Source organism: Pelodiscus sinensis, chromosome 16 (assembly GCF_049634645.1).
Source record: "Pelodiscus sinensis isolate JC-2024 chromosome 16, ASM4963464v1, whole genome shotgun sequence".
Taxonomy (NCBI): Eukaryota; Metazoa; Chordata; order Testudines; family Trionychidae; genus Pelodiscus; species Pelodiscus sinensis.
Window position 1 is genome coordinate 28586202 of NC_134726.1, and position 18902 is coordinate 28605103.

General features: G+C 48.1%; 2 protein-coding genes and 1 long non-coding RNA gene across 3 annotated transcripts in view; 1 reads left to right on the forward strand and 2 right to left on the reverse strand.

Moving 5' to 3' along the window:
• Positions 1-3184, reverse strand: part of SNX8 (sorting nexin 8) — a 36920-nt gene extending 33736 nt beyond the window's left edge. The window contains exon 1 of the mRNA XM_006112877.4: positions 3031-3184. Coding sequence (XP_006112939.1) covers positions 3031-3088 — 58 coding nt within the window. The 5' untranslated portion in view covers positions 3089-3184. The remainder of the gene's footprint in view (positions 1-3030) is intronic.
• A 3585-nt stretch (positions 3185-6769) lies between these two features.
• Positions 6770-8042, reverse strand: LOC142818623 (uncharacterized). The gene is made up of 2 exons (XR_012896179.1): positions 7909-8042; positions 6770-6973 (listed from the first exon to the last, which is right to left on the reverse strand). It is a non-coding gene; the product is annotated as an uncharacterized LOC142818623 (long non-coding RNA).
• The window catches only part of EIF3B (eukaryotic translation initiation factor 3 subunit B), a 38741-nt gene continuing 26780 nt past the window's right edge, over positions 6942-18902 (forward strand). Inside the window, exons 1-5 of the mRNA XM_006112944.4 lie at positions 6942-7605; positions 15351-15543; positions 16581-16700; positions 17112-17169; positions 17623-17751. Coding sequence (XP_006113006.3) covers positions 7098-7605; positions 15351-15543; positions 16581-16700; positions 17112-17169; positions 17623-17751 — 1008 coding nt within the window. The 5' untranslated portion in view covers positions 6942-7097. The remainder of the gene's footprint in view (positions 7606-15350; positions 15544-16580; positions 16701-17111; positions 17170-17622; positions 17752-18902) is intronic.

The window sequence follows — 18902 nt, forward strand, 5'->3', positions numbered from 1 at the left end:
GCCAATACCAGACACCTGGAAACCCTAGTCCTAACTCGAGCCTGCATTTACAATAGGCCAAGGACGTAAATTGGGGGATTTTGGCCCCTTCCCCACTTCGGAAAAAGTTCATCATGGTGGGGGGAGGAGGGTTGTAAATCGGGCTGTTATAAAGCAGGGGCCTCCTGTATTTGTGGCAGGGGTGGGAAACCTCTCTTGGGTTAGGGTCCACTGACCCCACAGAAAAATCAGCTGGGGACCACACAAACGGGCTGGGGACCAGCAGGCCTGGGGCGGGTCTGGCCAGGGGTTTGGACTGTGCCCCAGGGCAGGGGACTGAGGTGCAGGGTCTGCGAGGAGGGCTATGTGGGTGAAGATATCGGAGTGGGAGTGACTGGGGGCCACTTACCTAGAAGCGCCGCTCGCCCGTTTCTCCCACAGCCCTGCCTGGCCATGTGCTGGGGGATTAAAAGTCTGAGGGGAGCAGTGATTGGTGGGTTCCCGCAGCTGCCATTGTCCAGGTCCAGCCAATGGGCTTGTGCGGAGGGGACGGGGGGGGGGGGGGCGGGAGCAGCCCTGAGGGACCCTCCCCTGCCGGCTCGCAGCTCCTGCACCACAACAGGCCCCACTGCGCTGTTCTGTTCTGCGTGGGGGCGGGGCTGTTGCTACCTCGCGGCCGGACCCAACCAGCACAGGGTTTGCTCCGGCCGCTGCTGCGCCCGCGCGGGCTGCCTGCTGCGGTGGGGGCAGGGCTCGATCTTCCAAAGCGCCACGTCGGGCTCCCGCGCGTACCCCACGCTGCCGACCCGGCTCTAAGCAGGGCGGATGAGAGTTTTAAAACACCAGGCACGGGGCCTATTGAAGCGCGGGGCCCGGGGCAGCCGCCCTGCTCGATATCCGCCACTGTTCTCCAGTCCAAACATTTTGCCTCAGTTGCACAAGAATTAAAGAGGCAGTACTAACAGGTCTGACTGCTGACACATTCTGCACATTCATATTTTCCTATGCTCTTAATAATGCATAATAGTAATGTGTGTATCTGCTGGCTCGGAGCAGCTGGAGGCCAGAGGGAGCCTCCTACCAAGCGGGAGGGAGAAGAATAGGGTTGCAGGAGCAGCCACCCTTCACCCAGCGCTTGGCCCTGCTGGCCAGGGTAGCCGCTTTCCACCTGGTGCTTGGCCCCACCAGCAAAGCCATGTAGCGATTGCCGGAGCTGGAACTGGGGCCCCAGTTAGGGATGTAATAGTATAGTTGATTAACAATAAGCAAAAGTTTATAGGTTAATGCTATAGACTACACACATTTCCCTCTCCCCCTCTCCCTGCCAATACATTTTTAGCAGGCTGGCCAGTAGCCTGACTCATTCCTGGCTTGCGATGGGTCCAGGACTTACCCCTGCTGGGGCTCTGCATTTGAAGTGTATGAGGAGCTGGATGGGCAGGCAGCCCGGCTCAGTCCTGGCTCATGCTGGATCCAAGACATACACTTGAAATGCAGAGCTGAAATGGGGGTATCAGAGCCAGGCAGGCAGGCAGCCCATCTCAGTTCCGGCTCAGGCCGGGTCCGGGAGCTCAGACTCCCCCTAAACAGGGACTACTGCCACCCCGTGCTGCTGCCCCTTTCTCAGAAGCAGCAGCACAGGGTGACAGGCAGCTGGTTCATGAGGGGAGCTGGTTTTTAAACTGGCTCCCCTTGTGGACCAGCTCCCATTTGACACCCTGCACTGCTGTCTCTGATACAGTGGCTGTTGGCTCCACCCCCTGGGATTATAGAATAGTTGACTGATAAAATTTCATGAGGTTACTTGACTATTCAATTAACGGATATTTAACATCCCTAGTCTCATAGGAACAGCCTTGCTCCAGCTGCAGCACACCCAGCTCAGCCGCCCCACTCACCCTGTTCCTGCATGGGGAAGAGTGCAGGAAGGGAATTCCCTGGGAGCCCCGGGGGGGGGAACTAAACAAAAGCTGGGGGCATGGCCTGGCAATGTGCCGCAGCCCATCAGACAGGTTCATGGCCCGCACTGGTCCACGGACTGGTGGTTGAGAACCACTATGCTATAGACTATTTTGTTTTCAGATTAAATTATGGAGACGGGAACCATTAAAAATGTATCCACATATTTAACAAAGGTAAATGGTGTTCTGAATATGCAGTGGTCTTCTTCACAATTCATTCAGTATAAAAACACTCCACTTTGCAACTCATTAGCCCTCTCTACCCCCCAGTGATAACAGCTTCCCTTGCAGGCGGGCACCAACATCTGCCAAACGCAGTTTACTACAGTACTCTTGTTACACAAGGAGGCTGAGCACAACATGAAAACGGTTTGGACTCTTGCCTGAAATAAAAACCTTGGAAAGGCTAGTATCTGGCTTGCTGAACAGATCCTGTGATGGACAGTCACTGGGCCAGTTAGCACGCCTCTTTGTGGCTTGGTCATCACCAAGGTATGGGGAGGCAAGGCTGTGCCTAGCACTTCTAGTACCCTACGCAGCACCCTGCAGAGGGGAGGTTCTAGTCCCTTTGAAAATGAATGGAATGGGGCAGCCCTGGTAGGAGCTTCCATGCCCCCCCTCCCCAGCTCATCAGAGGGGAAGGCAACGCTTGACATGCTTCCTCAGCATTTTTTTGAACGGGGAGAGGGAAGCGCTGACAAACACTCTCCTTTGACTAACTCATTGGGGAGGGCAGAGGACGCAAAACAGCCCGGATATTTCTGAAGACGAAAGAGAGAGCCCTGAAACGCATTACCTTCCATGTCCTCTCCCAGCTGGGGAGGGAAGGAAGAGACAGCCCCAACGCACCCCTGCACCTGGCTCCCTTGGGGAGGGGAGGAGAACAGACCCCGACACCCCGTCCTCCTACACCAGACTTTCTTGCGTGTGGGGGACACAGACCTCAACACCTCCTCCTCCTGCGCCCAGCTCCCTTGGTGGGGGGAGTGACACCCTCCTGCAGCGCTACGCGTCCTTGGGCGGGCGGGAGGAAGAGCAGCCCCGGCACCCTGGGCAAGGCAGCCCCCCTCCCCGCTGCCCCGTTCCGTACCTGTGCCGGCTCCCCCCGCGCCTGCGGACACCTCCCCGTCCATCTCGCCAGCGGTCATGTGAGTCCAGAACCCCAGGCCTCCCTCTTCTTCCTCGCCAGAGGGGCGGAGCGGGCGGTGGGGGGCTGGAGAGCCCGACTCCGCCTGCCCTGGGGGCGGGGCTGGGCCTGGGAGGCTGAGCTGGGGAGTCCCCAGGCAGGGATGGGACGCGGGAGGAGAGAGGACGCCGGGGGAGGGGGAAGGAAGGACATACAAGGGGGAGGCGATGGAGGAGACGCTGAGGGATAAATGGGAACACCAGGCCGGGAGAGCGCTAGAAAGGGGGACAAAGGGAGAGGGAGGAAGAGATGGGGGAGCATGAGGGAGGTGACTGGGGTCACTATAATGTTCCAATGTTTGCATTAATGTCCATTCTCTTTCCCTCCCCACAGCAGTACTTTAGTCTGTTCTCCACCCCCACCCCACCTTCTGTGCTCATCACCCTGTTACGGGGACACAGCATGCCACCTCCCCCAGCTCCCCGGGTGTCACATTGTGCATGGCACGTCACATATCACCATCCTTCTCCAGCATGGCACAGAGACAGTCTGACGGCCCTGCTATTGTGTGGTGTCACGGCTAGGAACTCTTGTGAGGCAGTGTTGATACCACAGCATTCTGATGCAGTGCCATCATGCTCTGTGATCATGCCACCACACAACCTTCTGTTCTGGCAGGAGTAAAGCACATCCAAATATTATCTCCCATCTAAACACCATCATATCACAACATCATTTCAGGACAATGGCCCTGATTTAGCAAAACACTTAAACACATACTTCAGTTTCATGCTTTAGGATAATGTTGGGACCCATCAGCTTTCTCATAGACAACCCTGTTACATTTAAAAATACTGGAACAGGTCATGTAATCAGTGTTCCCTGTAAGCTGTGCACGTACAGTCACTCGGGAGTGATTCAAATGCCACCCAGCTGATTAGCAGGGCACCCAAGGCTGGGTTTTGTGTTCCTTCTGGTGGTGCACATTTGCACATTTCTGATGAATAGGACACCTCTAGGCACTATTGTAATATAAATAACAATTATTGGAGTAAGAGGGAAAACTTTTGGGTCATTTGCACCATGGAAATGGCAGGGGCAAATGGACTCAGTGCTGCAAACATAATGGGTATTTACCTCATTGTTCTGTATGCAGAATGTTTACGGCAGCGATCTCAAACTCTCAGCCCACAAGCCATCACCTGTTGGAGCAATTGTGCAATGCAGTCTGGGACTCCTGGTGGGCCAGGGAGGCCCTATTTGCTACCAACCCCAAATCCTGCCCTGTCCCACCAACACCCTGGTCTCTGCCCCTCATGGCACCCCATCCCTGAGGATGCAGCTTTGGGATCACTGGGGAGGGCCTAGTGCTGTGCAGCAGCAGCAATCACAGACACCCATACTTCTCATGGCGGCAGGATCCCAAGGGAAGTGGAGCACACTGGGCAAGTGCAAATATTTTTCAAAGGGGGAAAATGTGATTGACTAAAAAAATGGCAGACAACAATAGTCACCAGAAATGACTTAATTCATATTAACAAAATTACTAGATTTCAAGTTGATGGTGACCTTCTAAATAAATAATTTCAAGTAGGGATGTAAATTCTCATTAAAAAGGTTAACCAATTACATGATATAATTTTAATAATTTAACTGGTTAACTGGGGTACAGCCAGATTGCTGAGGGTCCAGCATGGCCTTGTGTTGGCAGGGCAGCTGCTCCAGCCAGCAATGATCCTGCCACGCTGCAGGGCTGCTTCAATCAGCTGGGGTCATGCCACAGGTGGCCTTGTGTTGGCAGGGCAACTGCTCCAGCCGGCAATGATCCTGCCACACTGCAGGGCTGCTTCAATCAGCTGGGGTCATGCCACAGGTTGGGGGTTTCCATAGCCAGCTGGGGTCCCGCTGTGCTGTGGGCAGGGGACTGCTCTGGCTGGCCAAGATCCCACCTCACCTCAGGACTGCTCTGGACACCTGGGGTCCTACTCCGTCAAGCTGCAGGCAAGGAATTGCTTTGGATGGCTGGGTTCCTGTGACTGACAGCAAGGCTGCTGGCTGGGTCTGGGCTCCTGCTATGCTGAGAGTAGGGGACTGCTCCAGTCTAGTGGGGTCTTGCTGTCCAGGCCAAAGTGGGAGGGAGGCTGTGCCTTCCCTCCCCGTGCCCGGATCTCCAGTTAATCAGTTATCAGGCAAGCATGCTTGTAATGTTTACTGGCTATCTGAAATAGCAACCCGTCCTCTAAGGGAACACACCCATTATTTCTAAGTATTTTTCGAAATAATGGACATGCTATTTAGCCATCTCTATAAACCTCATTGCACGAGGAATAAGGAATGGATCGAAATAGCCTATTTTGAAATAAAATCAAAATAAAATACACAATTTGCGTAGCACAACTTGCATTTCTTATTTCGAGTTTAGGGTGCAGTGTAGATGCACCCCCAGTTTCAAGGTAGTCTTTATCTTTCATTACATAAGCAAAGGTTCCTTTCAGCCATCCCTTATCCAGTCATCAGATTTCAAAGCGGTAGCCATGTTAAGTCTATTTCAGCAAAAAACAAGGAGTCCACTGGCACTTGAAAAACTAATAAATTTAGTCTTTCAAGTGCCACCAGACTCCTTGTTTTTGCTGAAATGACAGAGAGCTCTGTATCCCATGTCTTTTGCTTCTGATGAGACAGTAACTCCCCACATCTCAATACTCAGGGCCATCCATGTAGGGATCCACTGGACTTGGGGCCCTTACATGAATGAATGGCTCATCATTAGAGCCCTGTGCAGATACAAAATTTATACCTGCATCTACAAAAATATCTGCACAGACATCTGTGGGTGTGGATACCCACAGATATAAAGTGACTAGCTGCAAACTTGTAGGGTTCTAGATACAAACTTTGTATGTGTATTCATAGCCATACCTGCAAAAATGAACAGTGGCTATGGATACAAATACAAAGTAGGTATCTGCCAGTTTGCAGGACTCTACTCATTATCTCATACCTTATGCCTTTAGGCTGTGGCCAGCTTGCAGGTGGTGCCCCAAACTTAATTGCTCTGTATCCCTGACCGTAAGAGCCTCTTTCAGGTGTGACACTGGGAGGAGCTGGCTTCCTGGAGGTGAGCAGCTCTGCACACATTTTCCTAGGGCCTTTGCTCCAGACAGAAAACAGGGCTTCATCATATCCCTGCCACACCAGAATAACACTGGGAAAACTCATGATACTATATACGTGTCTAGAGAGAGTGCGTGTCTCTAAGGTGCCACATTTAATTGGGACAGGTCCTGCATTGGGCCGGGGGCTGGACTCGATGATCTCCTGAGGTCTCTTCCAGCCCTGTGATTCCATGACACAGGACGGCTGCCACACGTGCCTATTCCCAGCGCCTGGAACCTCCATGCGAAGTGCTCTTCCGATCACGTGAAGGCTAGCGATGATGTGGCGGCTCTTCTTGGACCGTACCATCCTTAACATGACCCCATCTAATTGGGGGTTCAAATATTCTCTCCGGTTTTTGCTCTGCGTCGCCTCTGCAGCAATAGCGCCTCACGACCAATCGTGACCCTCCCTTCGATTGACGTTAGTAGCGTCCATGAGTTGGACAAGTCCATTACACCACATTTGTAGGGGTACTAGGGCTATATTGTCTCCTCATTTTACCGTTTTCTCACTTCGACTTCATTGTTTTAAACACACTCATGTATCCTATACACAGGGCGCATTTTATTTTTAATCTGTACAAAGAAGTGTATTTGGTATCCCTCCCTTTTCACCGTCCAAGATGGTTCAGACAGATCTCACGTAGGGCTGCAGACGAGGGCCGCCATGTTGGACTAAACCAACCTTGTGTATGAAATAGGGAGAATGGGGCTTGATGGGAGATAGAGATTGAAGTCGCCCTCAGGCTCTGTGGGAAGCAGGACAGAGAAGAGACCCGGGTGATTGTCGCGCGTGTGGCCAGAGGAAAGCAGCGGGTGAAAAGCCATCCCCCCCCCACGCACACGCGAGGAGTTGGTGTGTTCCGCTTCGCCATGCCCGCCGGGTCTCGCGCACATGGCCTAGGAGTAGGAGACTCCCCTCCCCCCTGCCTTTCCCCGGAGAGTCCGACTGAGCGCGGCCGGCCCAGCAGCGACCCCCTCCCCATGCAGGAGACGGAGGAGAGTCAGGCGGCCGCGGCCGGAGCCGAGGGGTCCGGGGACGAGCCCGAGCTGCCGGACGGGCCCCTCCAGCGGGAGGAAGAGGCCTCGCCGCCGCCCGGCTCTCAGGCGGAGCAGCCGGCGCCGCCATCGCCCACTTCCCCGGAGACGCCGCCATCGCCCGCTTCGCAGGGGGAGACGCCGCCATCGCCCGCTTCGGAGGAGGAGGAGGAGCCCCCCGCTGCCGAGGAGGCCGCCAGCCAGGAGGAGCCGCCCGGCCGCCAGACCCCCGAGGAGAAGGCGGAGGCCGAGGAGCGGGAGGGGGCCGAGTCGGCGGAGGAGCCCGAGGACGACATCTCCTTCAGCGACCCGGAGGATTTCGAGGACGACATCAGCGAGGAAGGTGCGGAGGCCGAGGCTGCGCCGCTGGGGCCTAGGCCTGGTCAGGCGGGGCGGGAAGGGGCGAGCGGCAGGGACCACAGGCCTGTGGAGCCCTCAGAGACCGGCGTGCTCGCCTGGCCTGAGGGGGCGTAAAGTCCGCAGACGGGGCCCTGGACGCTCCGTTCTCCCCGGCGCCGCGTGAGGGAGGCGGGCGCCCGTGCCCTGCCTGAAGTCGCGGCACTGATGGGAGTGGCGGCCTGATGGGAGTCTCTAGGCCCGGCTCGCCGAGCTGTGCTCCTGCTGAGAAGAGCATGGAGCCGCGTACCGTGGTCCCCTTGCTGACTAGTCGCGGAGGCGCGTGTCTTCCAGACTCCCCCAGTGCCAGGCGGTGCCATCCCGCTGGGCTGCAGCTGGTCCGGTGACACCGGAGGGAGGGGGGACAGCTGGAGCGGGTGCTCACCCAAGCCTCTCTGTGACCTGCTGCGTGGCGTGAGCTGGATGTATGTGATGTTTCTGTTACAGCAGCATGTTCAAAATCTCTTTCAGGATAGGGGCACTTTGTTATACTTACAAATGCACAGTGGGGATAGTGTGTCTGCCTTGAGAGGCTCACGGTGTTAGCTTCTGTGCATGTGTGAGCAGTAGAGATCCCTCTTCTGTATTAGCATTTGTAAAGTATACTTAAATTAAAACTTAAGAATCAACAAGAGACCTATAGCACCTTAAAGACTAACAGATGTGTTTGGGCAGAAGCTTTTGTGGGTTTAAAAACATGGGGGGAAAAACTTGTAGTCTTTAAGGTGCCACAGGACTCTTGATTGTTTTTGCAGATAGACTAACATGGCTATCCCTCTGATATTAAAACGCTACTCTTAAGTTATAATATAAAATCTATTAAACCAAATCTCTGAAGTACCTTTCATGTTAATGTACCTTAAAGTACAGAGTAAACTTAATTGCCTTTTATTTTTAAACCCACTAACATTGTTAGTATCTGCATATTTGCGGCCCAGGACAATGAAATAACTCACATGCTCGTTTCTTATCCTATACTTATTTTAGATCAGTGGTCACCAACCAGTAGATCAGGATCTACCAGTAGATCTTGGAGCCTCTGACAGGTGATCCTGACAGGTTTGGCTGGGAGGCTATCAAGTGCCTGTGTTCCAGTTGCCCCTCCCTGCACTATCCTGCTGCTCTTGCTCAGAACTGCCCCTCCGAGCCTCCTGCTTGTTCAGAGTGGGGGAGACAGAGGCAGAGGGGCATTGATGTCACTCTGACCCCATTCCCTGTACCCCATCTTCACAGAGTAAGGAGGGTGGTGCTTTGGTGAAGGGGTGGAGTAGGTATTTGGGTTTGAGGTAGATCTTGGACTGACTTAAATTCAAAAAGTGATCTTGTGCTTAAAAAGGTTGGAGACCACTGTTTTACATTATCTGGCAGAGGGATTTTTAAACTAGCCTGTCAAAAACCAGTGATTGGTGGATCTTTCAAGGGTCTACAGAGTGAAAAAAAATTTAAACAGTAGGGAGAGTAAAGAAGGTTAGCGGGTAGGTAGGTAGGATCAGTGTGAGTGGGTAGGATTGCTTTTATGAGGGTTATGATCTTCAGTTATTGTATTCTGAAGAGCTTTTTGTTTAATATTAGTGAATCCAAGCTACGAGGCTACATGAAGAATGTAATTAGCTGCCATCACGTGTAACTATCTAAAGATGACTGGCATTTGTTGTGTTGAGTTGAATTTTGATTTGTTTCTTGAATCACAACTATTTTACTATTTGGAGTGGTTCTCAAACTTGGAGTCAGGACCCCATTATTGGGGTCTCCAGAATTATTTTAGACTAGTTAGAATGTGAGGCTGAAGCCTAAGACTGAGCCCCACCATATAGGGCCAAACCCCAAGGGTGTCAGCTGTGGGTGGTGAGGTTCAACTTACAGCTCCAGGACCCCTGCCTAGGACTGAGGACCTTGAGTTTTGGCTTGTCCCACAGACTAGGCAGTGGGGCTTGTGCTTTGGCCCCATCCCTTCTGGGGGCAGTGGGGCTCGGGCAGGCTCAAGCTTTGGTACCTGCTCCTGGAGTCATGTAATGTTTGTTGTCAGAAAGGGATCACGGTGCAGTGAAGTTTGAGGTTCCCTGCTATTTAACCCAGTAAGATTGCACACAAGGGATGTAAGCGACTAGTCGACTATCCGATAAACAAAAGCTTATTGGATAGTCAGCTAGTGCCTTGTCTAGTCACTTCCCCCTTACTTGCTGCCCCTGTCAGAGTGTGGATCAGGAGCTGGTGGCTGGGGAGCTTAAAAGCCGGTTCCCCCCCCCAGCACCATCTCCTCAGAGGACTGGGGAGGCAGGGAAGTAGCGGAGATCAGGCATGAGCCAGCAGACACTGGGCCTGGTTCCCAGGTCCCCCACTGCTCCACTGCTCTTCAGCCTTTTAAATGTATTAAGAGCCACCAGGTCTTCAACTAGTTTATTAAACTAAATTTAACATCCCTGTTGCACATAGTAGAATCTTGGTCATGTAAGCACTGTTGTGTTGTACCAGTATTTACAGTTTTGTAGGCTTTTGTAATGTCTAAGTGCAGTGTCAGAAACAGGGCTTGCCGAACCGTGGCGCCAGCCATGCTGTCCGGCAATCTGCATGTGCAGATTGCCCGAACCCAGCTATTCCGGGTTCCAATCTGCTCACCCATGGCAAGTAAATTATATAATTTGTCAAGCCCTGGTCAGAAAAATCTGATATTTAAAACCTGACTTGCACATTAATTGAAAAGTGCTTGGTCAGATCCTCCATCTTGGAACAAGCCCTTTTAGGTATGTCTGCATTGGAATTGGACAACTGTGGCTGGCCAATGCTGGCTCACTTGGGCTCAGGAGGCTGTTTAATTTAGGTGTAGACATTTGGGCTGGAGTCTGAGCTCTGTTACCCTGCAAGGTGGTTAAACAGCCCCTTGGTGCTTAGCCCAAGCTCTGTGAGCCCAAGCAAGCTGCTGTGAGCTTTTAATTGCAGAGTATACCTAGCCTTTGTGTCTGTGCTGAGTTTGAAATAACTGTTAATTTTTTTTATCTTCATTCCATTCCAGAACTAGGTAGACTCTCCATTCTCACTTTATTGTTAAATTAGGAAGTAATATGTCCATGGAAGTAATTGAACTATGAATAATGTGTTTGTGAAAAGCCATTGGAAAAGTTGGAGGCTTTTCTGTAATAACTTTAGTGCGCACTCTCTCTCTTCCCCTTCCCCCCCCCCCCCCACCCCGCCTGCACTCTAACCTACTGACCTTTGCTGATGGTGACTGTGCTGGTCAGTTAATGCTTTTACTTTGCAATGAACCAAATCCTCTATATCAAATATCAGGGGGGCAGGGGCACATCAGGAAACCATAGCAGCTTCCTAATGTCTGCATGCCTTCCTTATTTGAAGTTGGCTGGTAGTGGTCTCCAAGATAATATCTGCTGGTTGATCATACTTGGAGCATAGCATGCTCTGGCCACACCCTTTCTGCCTCTGATATGACTGACTACAGTGGAGTCCCATGCCAGAGCTAATGCTAGCTAAGAGCAGCATAATGAGAACCTGGTCTGGTATGTCTTCCCTTCAGCACAATTCTAATTTAAGCTGGATAAAGTTGTTTATATATGCATATGCAAGTCAGTGGTTCTGGCTATAAACATGTCTTGCATTTCTTCTCAGTGGAGTTTCTCTTTTCACTTCTTGTTGGGAAATGCTTCCATTTCAATTTTTATTATTTTTATATAGAGAGAGATGTAAAAGTGTAACCATGTACACAGTAAGGCTGTAATAATGTAGTTGATTAACCAATAGGCAAAAGCTTATAGGTTAATGCTATAGACTACATGCATTCCCCCCCCCCCAGCTAATTTTTTAGCAGGCTGGCCAGCAGCATAACTCATTTCTGACTCATACCAGGTCTGGGACCTACCCTTGCTGTGGCTCTGTATTTAAAGCGTATTAGGAGCCTGGCACAGTTCCAGCTCAGGCCAGGTCTGGAAATTCAGAACACCTCCACCCCTGGACAGAGGTTGCTGCCATCCCGTGCCTGGGGTGACAGGCAGCTGGTCTGTGAGGGGAACTGATACAGACGCAGCAGTGTGGAGTGGCAGGGAGTTCCTTGGGAGTGGAGCATGCTGGCTGCTAGCCCCACCCCCAGGGACTATAGAATAGTCAAGTAACTGATAAGAATTCATGCAGTTACTCGACTTTTCTCTTAACCCACTATCTAACATCCCTAGACTTATCAAGCAATTGAATTAAAAATAACACGAGGCCTAATTTTCTGTTTGGTCGAGGTTGAGTAATAATGTATCAGTGCCAGGAATTTCCCAACACTGTGGTCTTTTCTTTTCCCTTCTTTCTCTTCTGAGTAAATACTTCAAAAATTCTGATCACATCAGTTACTAGACAACTGACAAAAACAGGTGGTGAAAGGTATATACACACTTATAAGATGTTGTAACGTTTTTCTGATATTTTACATGTTTTCATGGTGCTTATTAAATTTTCCTGACTGAGAATGCTGCCTACGCAGTCTGACTCTCCAGACTGCATCTTAGGATTGCATTTTAAAAGTTGAGACTATTTCTTTTCTGTGTGAGCATCTATACAGCCCTTCTGTTATTTCGAAATAAATTCAAAATAAGACGGCTTATTCCAAAATCTGTAAACCTCATTCTATGAGGAATAACACCTATTCCAAAATAGCTATTTTGAAGTCAGACACTCCACTGCTGCTATTTCAAAATAGCCCCTCACCAGGGCCATTCTAAGTTATTCTTCCCCAGTGCCTCAGGGAAGCCTGCCTCAGACTAATTTTGAGGCTTCACTGCAGTGTAGACATGTTATTTCAAAATCAGCTATTTCAGAATAAGCATGCAGTGTAGATGTACCCTAAATGAACTTTTGTTTTTTGCAATGATTCTCCCCCCCCCCCTTTTTTTTTTTAAATTTACAAGCATAAATTGATTTCAGATAAAGGAACCAGGGCTAACAGAATTATTTCTGCTTTGCAGTTGTCCCCAGATCTTCTTTTCTGCCCCTATTAACATTTTCATCAATATACTTTCTTTTCCAGTCAGGTGGTTAGATAGCACTATAACTGGAAGCCTTGGTAAAACTGAAGAAGATATATTTCAGTATTATACAGGTTGGACCTCCCTCATCCAGCACCCTCGGGACAAGGAGAGAATTTGCTGAACGAGGGGAGATCAACTCCTAGTCCTGCTGCCAGCCACCTGTCCTTGCACTGCTGATAATTCATGTGTTTCTTCAAACAATGCTGCAGATCTGATCACTAAAACATCTTAATTTACACCTCAGTACAGCATTTTACTACATCTAAGAGTATATTTTTTGTCTTTTTTTTTTTTTTTTTAAATCATTTTAGGAAATAGTACATAATACAGTACATTAGGAATGGCAAGAACTAAATCTCTCTCACACACAGAGTAGAATTTATATTTTATTAAACTAAATCTTAAATGTTTCACATTTGCAATGGCAGTCTCCTGAGTTGCTGTCTGATGACTGTCTGTAAATTTTTTCCCCAAATTTTATTAATTCCAACAGATAAGTCCTCAGAACACTGAATGTATGGTGTCCTTAAAACTTCATTTAGCTCTCATCTTTCCCACTCCCACTGTCATTTTGATGCAGATCTGATTCCAACTTGATCAAAAAAACTAAGACTGATTGTGCTTAGTGTGCACTTAATTTGGGAATAAGCCCCATTGAGAACAAGTATAGGATGGGCTTCTTTGGGAAAGCTGAGTTATGCTGAAATAAAATAGGGAATTGACTTATGGCATCACTATTATGGTCTGTGACCACGATTTTCCAAAATAAGAAGCATGTATTATACAATATAAAATAAGAAAATGACACTCATTGGCAACTGGCAACCATAGATTTCTCTTTACTGCAGCTTTCTGTACTATATGCATGGGTTATTCGAAACCTAGTTTACTAATTATACAGGCCCCTGAACTCCCTTCCCTGCATGGGGGAGGCCACAGTGGGGCCAGCTTTTCCCACCCGCAATCTCTTCCCTGCATAGGCTGGTCACATATTGCCAGCAGTGTCCCCATAACAGTTAAGGAGGCATTGGGGGAAGAGGGGAATCCCTTGCAGTAGTGGGAGAAAAGGGAAACCCCCTTGCCTATAAGGGGTGCCTTTAGGGAGGAAGGGGTGGCCACAGCTGGGCCAGCCCCAGAACCCCAGCGTGGGGAGCTGGGAAAAGTAATGAAGGAATGGCTTCTTTTTGGTGCTTCTCACTTTTGTGCAGCCCCCGAGTTAGTGGCGCCCAATCCAAAAAAGGTTCCTCACCCCTGACACAGACATCGAGAGAGTCTTGATGAATGAAGCATTGCATTGTTCTTCAGACATATCCACATCTTCAGCCACAATAGTTTCTCCCCACAAACAGCTTTCCTTATGATGTTTCATTCTTGCAGCTAGACCAGGCATGTCCAAAGTCCGGTCCGTGGGCCAATTGCGGCCCGTGTTCCGGTTTAATACGGCCCCACAGGTAATTTGGCAATATCTATCTTTTATGGCCCCCAACGAATCCATATGTATTGAGATGAATACATTGTAAAATCTCAGTTAATGTCAGTTGGTCTAAATCAGTTATAAATATATTTGGACACAACATGTATACTTGGTGTTATGTTCCTGTTCATATTTTTTGAACTTAAAAGTTGACAGACAGCCTTTATTACCAATAATATGTAATGTACTTTACAATGTTCCTGACATATATTTCAGCTTCCTGGATTTTTTTTTTCATCTGGCCTTCAGATATGAAAGGCAGAGTGATTTAACACCTGTTTAGATTTGTCATCCATGTGACGAAATGAAAAGTATGCCGTTTGCAATAAACTTCGCATAAAATAGTTAATTTGCATTTAATTTTAATGGTTCAAAGAATGTCAGGCAAAATGGTCGGCCCTCACGCATGTTCACTTCATCAAATCTGGCTCTCTTTGAAAAAAGTTTGGACACCCCTGAGCTAGACCCTGCATCAGCTTCTTGCACTGCTTACACTTGACATGTTTTCCTTTTTTTTTTATTCGGGGAACAAATGTCCTCAGCATTTAAGTTGCCATATGCTTAAAGTGGCTTAATACCTTTCCCTTGCTCTTCCAAAAAGTGAAGGTGTTCTAATTAAAGGCTTACAATGAGTATGACTTCCCACCATAATTGCAATGATGCTACAACATACAGAGCTTCCCATGGAGAATCATGCCAGGCTTTTTTGATGTGGGAGGCAGAGCGATGTTAAAATTCTTTGTCAGCAGATAGTTCAGTGGGTTTGTAGGTAACTCGTGTAGTTACTTGCTCATCCATGAGCAATTTCGGGGACTTGTAGTAAGTTTTAACACCTAGTTGTAGGCTGCAGAGGTTTCACATGTCTTTTAATGTAAAATGTTAACATGTTTCTTACAGAAATAGACAATGGAACACATCAGGCTGGCTGTCATTTGTGATCTTCAGGAAACTGTGCCCTATAGCAAGCATGCCCTAGTAGATGCCAACTGTGTTAAAAGTGGGGGGTTGGGGGGAAATACATTTTGGTCACATTTTCGTAAACTCAGTCAAGCTCAATGTTCCATACATCTTTCATTTGCACTCAATTTTTTACAGGTATTTAAGAGGAGTGTTGGTAACAAGCTGTTGAATTTTCCTTTCCTCACTTTCCCATTAACTCAGGAGACTGGTTTTGAGTTCCCCTCTTTCTCTTTGCAGAATTACTTGGTGATGTGCTAAAAGACCAGCCACAGGAGGCAGATGGAATTGATTCAGTAATTGTAGTGGATAATGTTCCCCAAGTTGGACCAGACCGTCTTGAGAAACTGAAGAATGTTATTCACAAAATCTTTTCCAAGTTTGGGAAAATTACCAATGAATTTTACCCAGAAGAAGATGGGAAGACAAAAGGGTGGGTAATGAGAGCTCATGCTGGAAATGGGATTGAAACATTGTTCAGGTTAATCCTTTGCGTGCTAATAGATGTTTGTGAGCTAAAATTCTGATATGCAAGTAGCAGAATGAGAGGTACCTTGAGAACGCATGCCAGTGATACAGACACACAATCCTTAGGCCACTGAAGGGCTTTATTGTTTCCTAGACTCTAGCTGTACAGGGGAATAGTTATCGTGTTGAACAAATGTGTAACAAATACCTTGGGCTTGGAAGCAGGAAATTAGGCTTTTTTTTTATTAGTAGTACTGAGTTACTTTCTCCTCTGATTATCACTATCCCAGTTATCAGGTGAATGAAACTGTTAAGGTGGCTGGGGAGCAGCATATTTCTCTTTGGGGTTGGGATGGAGACTTTATGCAGCAGATCGGAGAATGTTCAAACCAAATAACTTTTGTTAAATTGTTCAGTATATGTTCCTGGAGTTGTAGAGAGACACTAATTCCTGTGGGCCAGAAGGCTTTGAGCTCAGAGTAAATTTTACAAAACAAACCCAGGTCCCTTAAATAATTTTCTGCAGCACATTAGTAGGTCCTATGTCCACTGTACTATGAAATTTGGCTTAAAGTTACGGACTTGACTCCATTTGGAGGGAAGGAACTTGATTATAATTTGGCTTAAGTGAAGGGTAGTAGTTGGGTTTTGAGGGCCCAAAACATGTGAATGAGAGGTGTGGTGGTGTGTTTTTTTTTCTTTTGTGTTTTGTTCGCTTTTCAGATGTCCTGCCATTCTGTTGGGAAGAACTTCTTGCCCATTCACATAATAGCTCTTATTGCATTTCTGCTTTGTTTGAACATGTCTTGATAATCTATTCTGTCCAGTTTCAGGAGGGCAAAATAAAAACTTCCCAAATCATATATGTATGGTTAAGAAAAATACCTACTCAAGCTTGAAGTGGCATTGTGTACCAGCCTTTCAGTTCATTCAGCATTAGACACAGTGGGTAACTATAGGCAGGTTGCTATAAGGTAATGGCATTTATCTAATTTATCTTAGATATATTTTCCTGGAGTATATGTCCCCAGCACATGCAGTTGATGCCGTGAAAAATGCAGATGGCTACAAGTTGGACAAGCAGCACACTTTCAGAGTCAACCTTTTCACAGACTTTGACAAGTGAGTGCAGCTATCATGTTCTCTCTTCTTTATTCCTAAAGGCAATGTTATAGTCTGTTTCTGATTAGGGATGTAAGCGGCTAAGAGGCAGCAAGGGGAGAGGGCAGGCGTAAAAGCGGGTTCTCCCTCTCCCCCTCCCACCCCCCCAGCACTGTTTCAGCAGGGTGAAGGGGAGGCAGAAGCTTTAGGACTGCTGGGCCTCTGCCTTTGAAATGTACAAGAGCCATGGGCAGCTATTGTGCATTTCAAAGGGAGGAGAGATGCAGCAGGATAGGGAGCGCCCCCCCCCCTTTCTACTAATCAATGGAAATTGTATCAACTACTCGATTATTTGATTAGTAGAAATGTAACATTCCTATTTCTAATCACAGGCATGTGCAATATATGTAACTGATCAAATCATTCTTTTAGATATATGACAATCAGTGAAGAATGGGACATCCCAGAGAAACAACCATTTAAAGACTTGGTAAGGTTTTCTTTTCTTTTTTGTTTTGTTTTTTTTTTAAAGAAAGATGAAAGGGGTCTGTTTTGCAAAGCTTTGAATTAAAATATCCAAATGATTATTCTAAAACTACTTATTACTGTGACATTCATACAAAATTACAGAACAAAACTATATTGCTTTTATAGTGACAACTGCTACTGTTTAAGAATTGTAATCTTCACAATCATGAGAAGGTGCAGCTCTTCCAAAAAACTTGCCATAGCTCTTTGGGCAAAGAGGGAAATGAGGTCCTGATGTTTCAAATTGTTAATGTGGGTTTCCAATGTTTAGGCCAAAATAACTAGAGAATTAAATTGCTGAAAGCCATAGTTAAATAATATTTATCATCATGTGCTCAGAAGTAGCATCCTACATAACGGATATGATATTTTTGGAAATATGCTGCTTTACCTCCTGACTTTCTTTTTCTTTTAGGGTAATCTTTGTTACTGGTTGGAGGACCCAGACTGTAGGGATCAATACAGTGTAATCTTTGAGTCAGGAGATCGAACTTGCATCTATTGGAATGATGCGAAGGAACCAGTCGCAATTGAAGAAAGACCAGTAAGTGCCCCTCAAAGAATTGCTGCATATTCCAAATGAAATATTGTAATTAATGCTCTGAAAAAATAGTGAACTCAGGAAACGGGGGGGAATAGTGAGATGAAGATCTTGTTCAATTGTTGTGGGCCGAGAGAGGGAGACGGGGGGCAGGGGCCAGGGGGGGCAGCCAGTGCCCTCTGGACCCCACTCCCGAGAAGCCACCTGCCATCATGTGCTGCTGCCTCTTGTGTCAGAGGCAGCAATGCAGGGTGGCAGGCCGAGCTGGTCTCTGAGGCGACCTGATTTTAAAAACCTGTTCTGCACAGACTGGCTCCTGCCTGCTCCCTCTGTCCACAGGGGGCCAAGCTCCTCACGGACAGACGCTGCACTGGTATCCCACAGAGCAGCCTCTGTCCCGGCGAGTCTGGGTCCACCACAGACAGAAGCTACTCTGTGACAGCCTCCCCTGCCCCTCCTCCCCACTGCTGCCTCTGACAGCACTGGGAGAGAGGGGAGAAACAGGTGGCTCGCATGAGCCAATACGCACAAGAACCAGCTTTTAAGCCTGCTCTCGTTGTGTGCTGGCTCCCGCCTGCTCCCTCGCCCTCCGTGCTGCTGCCTTTCTATCGGAGGCAGCAGCACAGGAGTGTGAGGGAGAAGGCAGTTCCATGGGATGTGATAGAGGCAGCAAGGGGGGGAAATGTGGGTTGGATGACTGGAAAGGAAATAAAGTTGAATATGACCTCAGTTGGTCTATTGGCTCTGTTATATTGCTGTGATTCTCAATTAGCCTCCCCATCTGTAGATTAGGAATAATACCCCGAGTAAGATGTTTGGATAAAAAACCTTGAAGTGCAAAGTCAGAATTTGAGAGGTCTCTGCTTCTCAGTGGTGAATGGGTGTTTATTGTTGTCAGATGGATGCTACTCCTTAGCTCCACTGTGTCTGTTGCGAGAAGCAGCACTGAAGATTTGTGGTAGGCTGCTTGCTGGAGGGAGTCCTGAGACAGTCCCATCACGAGTAGCTCAATATGTCATCTGCTCTAGAGCCCAAGGAAGATGACAGTCAACAAGAATATCTGGTGCTAAAGAGCTCTTTTCTTGTGGTTAGGGGAAGGCAAGTAGTAGGGAGAAAATTGATGTGGGATTTCAAATTAGCAGATGCTTGTTAGC